This window comes from Camelina sativa, chromosome 13 (assembly GCF_000633955.1).
Source record: "Camelina sativa cultivar DH55 chromosome 13, Cs, whole genome shotgun sequence".
NCBI lineage: Eukaryota > Viridiplantae > Streptophyta > Magnoliopsida > Brassicales > Brassicaceae > Camelina > Camelina sativa.
Genome location: NC_025697.1, coordinates 23378489 through 23387658, shown reverse-complemented (window position 1 = coordinate 23387658; position 9170 = coordinate 23378489). Strand labels below are relative to the sequence as shown.

The 9170-nt window shown below is 37.6% G+C and overlaps 1 protein-coding gene across 2 annotated transcripts; it reads right to left on the bottom strand.

Annotated features, from left to right (window-relative positions):
• LOC104737670 (MYB-like transcription factor ETC3) lies at nt 506–1163 on the bottom strand. 2 transcript variants are annotated; one of them, XM_010457907.2, is made up of 3 exons: nt 1009–1163; nt 810–894; nt 506–694 (listed from the first exon to the last, which is right to left on the bottom strand). In XM_010457907.2, exons 1-3 carry the CDS (start codon nt 1070–1072, stop codon nt 613–615), a joined length of 231 nt encoding a protein of 76 aa, XP_010456209.1. In that variant the 5' UTR covers nt 1073–1163; the 3' UTR covers nt 506–612. The 2 variants fall into 2 exon arrangements, with proteins under 2 accessions (XP_010456209.1, XP_010456208.1); XM_010457906.2 differs by having other exon boundaries at nt 508–694; nt 810–897; nt 1009–1162.

Here is a 9170-nt window from a genome sequence, read left to right as displayed (position 1 = left end):
TTTTTAAAAAAAAAAAAAAAAAAAAACATTTTAAAGAGATAAAAACCAAACTACGTGGATGAAGAAAAAGAAAATATGTATGTGGACTGGACTGTGGAGTAGGAGTAGGAGTAGGTGAAATAGCATTAACGACAAACAAAAATTGCAAATATGCGTGGGGCCTGAAGACGGCATGTCGTTTTACAAGTCATAAAACGACGTCCATTTTTTTTTTCTTTTTTCTTTTGAAGTAGGTTTGGTGATTTGGCCACATTCAACGTGTCAAGTGTTTTACGCAGTGAGAATATCCACATTTTTTACAACTAATAAAAAGCTTCTAGAATGAAAATCCTATTTATTAACACATCTGACGTCCTATTGTGTATCAAAATCCTATTTATCAACTTAATTATTCAATTTGGACCTAGCTTATTAGCCATTTCGCTTAGCCTTCCTTTTTTTGTTAGAAGAAGTCCAACATTGTATTCTCCTCTTGGAAAGCCCAAGCATTCGTAGAGTAATAAGTAAATGGTTTATTATTAAATATTTGGGATTAAAGATAGGCTTTTTTTATTTATTACAGAGTTGGTAAATGAAAATAAAATGGAAACAATTAGTAGAAACTAGAGAGGATCACTTTTCAGTTTTCATGACCCAAAACCTCTCAATTTCTTCAGCTGTTCTTCCTGGGATCCTTCCAGCTATCAGTTCCCACCTTTTCTCCAAAATATAGGAAAAAAAAGACAAAAATTAAACTTTTTAGTGTTGAATAAACTGTTTTGCTACAAATTATTCATTAGTTAATTAACTGTTCAATTTAAATGCCAAACCTGTCACCGACAAGCTTATGCATTCTACAGACCAAATCTTCTTCTTCTTGATTCATGTTCACAATTTCCCACTCAAGACTACTCACTTCTGTGTCATGCCATCACCAAAATTCACATTTCTCAAAATATATAGAATTAATGTTCTTTTGAACAAAAGAAAGAAATAAAGCAACGACGTTTATATATGTTTTCAGCTTACCTTCAGAAGAAGAAGTGACAATGGAGTTGGTCTTGGCTTGCTTCGTCCTGCGATGATTATCCATATATATAAAACGGCACCGAACTACAAAGAAAGAAGAAGAAGAAGAAGAAGAAGAGAATAAGTGATAGAGAGAGAGAGAGAAGAGAGTGATCGTTCGTTTTTTTTCTGAAGGGTTTGAACACGAACCATCCTTTCTATTTATAGCAACGAAATCAAGTAACCAAGGGGTTTGGTCGGTTTCTATATGTTAAAAGAATCTTATTACTAATTACTAAATTGGTTTTGTTGTTCTCATTAATTGATTTGTTATTGTTAGTAGTAGTAGTAGTATCTTGCAAGTTGCAAGTTGCAACTTGCAAGCAAATAATAAAAACCACAAGCACCCGTGAATTCATTTACTACTCCATTGTGATTCCTTGGAACATAGGTTGAATAAATAAATTTGATACACCCGCCCGTTAACTAATTAAGATCATTAATAAGCAACATATCAGATTTAATTAAGTCAAAAGGTCTTCTAGTGTATTATTATTATTAGTTCGGTTCATTAAATCAAGTGATCAATGAAAAGCTCCATATGTTTTTTTTTCTTTGTGAAATTCGCCTGAGAAATTTGAAATATATTTTAGAAAAAACACATATCTAGCATTTTGGAATTGACTATATATAATATCGAAACAGTCTTTTATCACAAAATAGTATGTAAAATTTACATGTTGTTAAAAAAAAAAACCCCTCTGTACAATTGTTTGGTATGGCAAAAGTCGATCATATCACGTATTCACGTTCTGTTTTCTATCAGAATCCCATAATAAGACGACAGTGAACTCTGAACTGTACTACATCGAACAAATAAGGTATACTAACTCAACCCACTCTTACTGCTCACTTCTTGGAAATCAAATGAAGAAAAAAAAAATCATTAAATTTAAGGGAAATAATACTATAATGCAACTACAGTTAACTCAACGCACTCTTACTGTTCAAATTCTTTGAAACAAAATGAAACAAAAAAAGGATTCATTAAATTCAATACTATAATGCAACTACAGTTAAAAGTAGTAGTGTCACAATGTCACTCATATATACACAATTAACTTATTAAGGAACATGACCACATTTATAATAATGTTTTCTCACACAAAATTGATTACGGCAATGAGAGAATATATTGTTAGCACTGAAAAAAGTGTAAGTTGAAAGTNGCCAAACCTGTCACCGACAAGCTTATGCATTCTACAGACCAAATCTTCTTCTTCTTGATTCATGTTCACAATTTCCCACTCAAGACTACTCACTTCTGTGTCATGCCATCACCAAAATTCACATTTCTCAAAATATATAGAATTAATGTTCTTTTGAACAAAAGAAAGAAATAAAGCAACGACGTTTATATATGTTTTCAGCTTACCTTCAGAAGAAGAAGTGACAATGGAGTTGGTCTTGGCTTGCTTCGTCCTGCGATGATTATCCATATATATAAAACGGCACCGAACTACAAAGAAAGAAGAAGAAGAAGAAGAAGAAGAGAATAAGTGATAGAGAGAGAGAGAGAAGAGAGTGATCGTTCGTTTTTTTTCTGAAGGGTTTGAACACGAACCATCCTTTCTATTTATAGCAACGAAATCAAGTAACCAAGGGGTTTGGTCGGTTTCTATATGTTAAAAGAATCTTATTACTAATTACTAAATTGGTTTTGTTGTTCTCATTAATTGATTTGTTATTGTTAGTAGTAGTAGTAGTATCTTGCAAGTTGCAAGTTGCAACTTGCAAGCAAATAATAAAAACCACAAGCACCCGTGAATTCATTTACTACTCCATTGTGATTCCTTGGAACATAGGTTGAATAAATAAATTTGATACACCCGCCCGTTAACTAATTAAGATCATTAATAAGCAACATATCAGATTTAATTAAGTCAAAAGGTCTTCTAGTGTATTATTATTATTAGTTCGGTTCATTAAATCAAGTGATCAATGAAAAGCTCCATATGTTTTTTTTTCTTTGTGAAATTCGCCTGAGAAATTTGAAATATATTTTAGAAAAAACACATATCTAGCATTTTGGAATTGACTATATATAATATCGAAACAGTCTTTTATCACAAAATAGTATGTAAAATTTACATGTTGTTAAAAAAAAAAACCCCTCTGTACAATTGTTTGGTATGGCAAAAGTCGATCATATCACGTATTCACGTTCTGTTTTCTATCAGAATCCCATAATAAGACGACAGTGAACTCTGAACTGTACTACATCGAACAAATAAGGTATACTAACTCAACCCACTCTTACTGCTCACTTCTTGGAAATCAAATGAAGAAAAAAAAAATCATTAAATTTAAGGGAAATAATACTATAATGCAACTACAGTTAACTCAACGCACTCTTACTGTTCAAATTCTTTGAAACAAAATGAAACAAAAAAAGGATTCATTAAATTCAATACTATAATGCAACTACAGTTAAAAGTAGTAGTGTCACAATGTCACTCATATATACACAATTAACTTATTAAGGAACATGACCACATTTATAATAATGTTTTCTCACACAAAATTGATTACGGCAATGAGAGAATATATTGTTAGCACTGAAAAAAGTGTAAGTTGAAAGTTTGCTAGGCTGAGGAGATTAAATACAGTTTTTGCATCGAGGATATTCCCTTTTATTCCCTTCGTGGACTTTATAATACTATAAATTTGTATATAGGTCTTCTTCTTCTTATTCTTCTTCTTCTATACATCTATGATCCCCCTCTAACCGTATATATGAAAAAAGTAGTTAGATAATATATGTAGGCAATTGAATAAACCGAACCAATAAAGCAGTTGTAACGAACACACGACATGTGGCTTATTGTAAGGACCACCACCTTATTTAAATTTATTGTTTTGGGCTTAAAGTAAAGCCAAATTTTAGGACCAGTTTTGCATGATCGACGACGAAGTATCATTCCAACCCCATTCTCGTCATTGGTATTTCGTACACTCATTTACTTTTGTTGTCATGGAGGACCTATCTTTAAATCTCAAAAAAAAAAAAAAAAAAAAACATGATTGGCCTTGTTTTAATTGATGTATATTCTTTTCTTATTGTCTACCGCTTCTATTGATGGTATTAAATGTCCAAGTTATAATTAAACGTGAATTAAAATGATGGAGAAAAAATGAGTTTAGTGACACAAATTCGTTGAGAAAAAAAAACAATCACAAACAGAATACATTTGAATTTATGATTGTGTTTTATAGACGTACTAGAGGACATTATATTGCTTTTGTATATGATGATACGGATCCAACCAAACAATATGCAATATGGGTTGAACTAAAACCATTCCAAGCAATTAAATACTCAAATCTTTATTATAGATGGTATGGCCATTGTTTTATGATTTTTCGAGGACCAATTAACTGGTTCTGAACACACTTGTGGAGGAAAAGTCATGGTTGCTAGTCCAATCGGCATCCCAAAACGAATGAATTATAAACGTTTATCATTCATTGTGAAGAATGATACCGTGTGCTAGGAAGATAACAAAGTCTGTATATGTTTAGTGGCTTGTCAATGGATATCCGTTGGACAATGCATAACTTGTGATGACTTACATTTTTGTTAAATGTTTAGTTAGTCGGCTATAGACATTCGATCAACTAGCTAGCTAGGGATCGATTACAGATAGTGTCGATATATTTGTGTTGTACTTATCGTCCTAGTGTGATAAGGTTTCGGTTCCGATATATTAGCACATTGAGCTTATCATGTATTGAGTCCCTCATGTATAAATACCATATTATGGTTAATCAATAAAGCAAGTCATTTTGATATATAATTCTACATAGTATCAGAGCTAAATTTTTAACAAAATATTTGTCTTGTTCTAAAAATGTCGATAGTTTCGGCTTCTCTTGCGTGCCAAGAAAACGATGTCAACCACCGGAGAACAGCTGTCTAGTTTGTCCGGAGTTCTTGTCTCAACGTCGTCGTCAACGACGGTGTCACCATACACTCTGTCCAGCTCCGACAACCCGGGTACGGTGATCTTCTCTGTTCTGTTGAACGGAGAAAATTACAATGAGTGGTCTGAAGAGATGTTGAATGTTCTCCAAGCCAAGCGAAAAACTGGTTTCATTGATGGGTCTATCACGAAACCTCCAAACGACGATCCTACCTTCGACGATTAGAAGACGGTGAATTCAATGATTGTAGGTTCGATTCGAGCCTCGATCGAGCCCAAGGTGAAATCAACTGTTACGTTTATCTCCGATGCTAATCTTTTGTGGGATGAACTACGACAAAGGTTTTCAGTCAGTAACAACGTTTGTGTTCATCAGATAAAGGCTCAGCTTGCCTCATGCCGTCAAGAGGGACAAGCGATGATTGACTATTATGGCAAGCTGTGTAATCTTTGGGATGAGCTGAAAAATTATCAAACAAGTGTAGTATGTACTCATGGTTCACTCATGTCTGCACTAGTCAAAGAACGAGACGATGAAAAGTTACATCAATTTGTCATGGGACTCGACGAGTCACGTTTTGGTGGGATTTGTACAAGTCTGATTAATATGGATCCACTCCCGTCTCTTGGCGTTGCCTACTCCAAAGTAATACGTGAAGAACAAAGACTTGCTTCTTCACGACATCAAGAACAATGGCAGGAGGCTGTGGGTTTTGTCGCACGTCGCGAGTTGGTCTCTCCATCCGTAGCCGCTAGGAATCAATCTGTGAATCATGTGGAGTCCTCTATTGTCAGGTCTCGTCCCATGCTGTGCTCACACTGTGGTCGTACGGGACATGAAAAGAAGGACTGTTGGTCTCTAATTGGTTTCCCTGACTGGTGGACGGATCGTAATGGTGTCGGTCGCGGCTCTGGTGGTCATGGTCGCGGTGGTCGAGGCGCTGGACGTGGCAGAGGGAAGATAGCTGTGGCACATGCAACAAGTTCCAATCCTTCATCGCTTCCAGAATTCACACCAGGCCAATTTCGTGCCCTGTCTCAACTGCTTCAAGAAAGACCCTCTACTAACAGTTCTGATAAGTTATCTGGTAAGCCAAAGTTTGGCGATGTTATTCTTAATACAGAGGCTTCCCATCATATGACTGGGAACCTTAATCTCTTGACTAATGTTGGTCCTATATCACCTTGTTCTGTGGGTTTTGCGGATGGTAGCAAAACAATGGCCTTAAGTATGGGAGAATTTCCTCTTTCTGATAAAATTTCCTTGACTAATGTTCTCTATGTCCCAACCTTGAACTGCACTTTGATCTCTGACAATAAAATTGTGAAGCAAACTAAGTGCATGACCACCTTTACTGATACTATCTGTGTTTTGCAGGACCATTTTTCGAGGACTTTGATTGGAAGAGGTGAAGAGCGTGATGGGGTTTACTATCTGACGGATGTTGCAACTGCAAAGATTCACACAGTTAATGTCTCTTCTGATCAAGCTTTGTGGCATCAACGGTTGGGTCATCCAAGTTTTTCGGTGCTTTCGGTTTTGCCTATGGTTTCTGTTTCTGGTTCTTCTAATAGCTATTTGTCTTGTGACGTGTGTTTTCGAGCTAAGCAAACTAGAGAAGTTTTTCCTAATAGTATCAATAAAACTTCAGAATGTTTTTCTTTAATTCATTGTGAGGTGTGGGGACCGTATCGTGTTCCTTCTTCTTGCGGTGCAATTTATTTCTTGACCATTGTTGATGATTTCTCAAGATCAGTATGGACATATCTATTGCTTGAGAAATCGGAAGTGCGTACGGTTCTTACTAATTTTCTAGCTTACACCGGAAAACAGTTTGGCAAGACAGTTAAGACAGTTCGTAGACAATGGGACAGAATTTATGTGTCTTTCCTCCTATTTCTGGCAGCAAGGCATTGTTCATTAAACCTCTTGTGTCGGTACTCCGCAGCAAAATGGACGTGTTAAGCGAAAACACCGACACATACTTAATGTTGCCCGTGCGTTGTTATTTCAGGCAAGCTTACCGATTAAGTTTTTGGGGGAGGATGTTATGACCACTGCATATTTTATTAATCGCACTCCCACGCCTCTCCATAACAATCATTCACCATACAAAGTACTCCATGGCACCAAACCTGCTTATGATCAGTTGCGTGTCTTTGGCTCGGCTTGCTACACACATCGGTTATCTCATGACAAGAACAAGTTTGGTTCTCGAAGTCGTCTTTGTGTGTTTGTTGGTTATCCTTTTGGCCAAAAAGGTTGGAAGGTTTTTGATATGGAGGAAAACAAGTTTCTAATTTCACGTGATGTGATTTTTCGAGAGGATGTGTTTCCTTTTGCGAAGAAAATTACAAAAGTGTCCTCTTCTCCGGCTCTTTCCGCTCCTCTCTTGACTGATTCTGATTGGTGTCTCCCTATGGTTGTACCAGACAGGGGGAGTTCTGTGACTCCTACTCCTGTTGCGTGTGAAGATCATTGTGACTCCTCTGTTTTGCCATCAAATGTGCTGGTTGCTTCTTCACCAAACAAGCCGGTTGTGGAGCCTGTCGTTCCTTCTGTTTCACCTGGTGCCTCGGGTCCACCTCTGGCAGTTCCAGAGTCGTTTGCTCCAGGTTCTTGTGTTGTCCCCACACCGATGGTTCCGGTTTCTGCACCATCGCCTGCAGTTGCTCAACCACCGCCTCGTCCTGGCAAGCGTCAAGTTCGACAGTCAGTCCGTCTCAAGGATTATGTGTTGTATAACACTACTGCTGATATCGATACCCATCACGCTCTTTCTTCCTCTGTTTCTCAGTCCTCATCTTTGGTCCAAGGTATTTCTTTTTCCCCTCTGACGGATTATATACCAGATGCTTTCTTTTCTGCAGGTCATCTTGCCTATTTGGCTGTCATATCAGCTGCTCCTGAACCTCGAAATTTCAAAGAAGCGGTACGTATTAAAGTTTGGAACGATGCAATGACTACATAGGTGGATGCTCTTGAATTCAAGAAAACATGGGATGTTACGGATCTTCCCCCTGGCAAGGTTGCAATTAACTCTCAATGGGTGTACAAGACTAAGTATCGGGCTGATGGTTCTCTCGAACGTTACAAGGCTCGTCTCATTATATGCGGGAATAAACAGGTTGAAGGGGAAGACTATCATGAAACGTTTGCTCCTGTTGTGAAAATGACCACTATACGTACCCTTCTCCAGCTTGTTGCTGCAAATAATTGGGAGGTGTTTCAGATGGATGTTAATAACGCCTTCCTTCATGGTGATCTTGAGGAGGAGGTTTATATGAAATTACCACCGGGTTTCCGACACTCTCATCCTGGCAAGGTTTGTCATCTAAAGAATTCATTGTATGGACTGAAACAGGCTCCTCGGTGTTGGTTCAAGAAGCTTTCTGATGCGTTGCTTCGTTTTGGTTTCAAGCAGGCATATGATGATTATTCTCTTTTCTCCTATACTCGTGAAAACATTGAAAAATCAGGGTGTTGATCTATGTTGATGATCTTGTTATTTGTGGCAATGATGGCTATATGGTGCAAAAGTTTAAAGACTACTTAGGGAAATGTTTCTCTATGAAGGATTTGGGGAGATTGAAATATTTTCTCGGCATCGAGGTGTCTCGTGGGTCGGAAGGTATCTTCTTGTCTCAACGCAAGTATGCGTTATTTATTGTTGCTGATTCTGGCAGTCTTGCTTCTCGTCCTATCGTCACTCCGCTCGAGAAGAATCACCATTTGGCCGATGATGATGGTCCGTTGTTAATTGATCCAACTTGTTATCGCCGTTTGGTTGGACGATTGTTGTATCTTCTTCATACACGGCCTGAATTGAGTTACTCGGTTCATGTTCTGTCTCAGTTTATGCAACATCTGCGGGAGGCTCATTGGAGTGCAGCTTTGCGTGTGGTGCAGTTTTTGAAGGGTTCGCCGGGACAAGGGATCCTTCTTAAGGCTGACTCTGATTTGTCTCTTACAGTGTATTGCGACTCGGACTGGTCGTCTTGTCCCATCACTCGTCGGTCCATTAGTACATTTGCTATGCTTCTTGGTGGTTCCCCGATAGTTTGGAAAACCAAGAAACTGAAGACTGTCTCTCATTCTTCCGCTGAAGCAGAGTATCGTGCCATGTCCGTCGCTCTTCGTGAGATTCAATGGCTTCGTAAGTTGTTAAAAGAGTTAGGTATCAAACAGTGTCAGCCTGC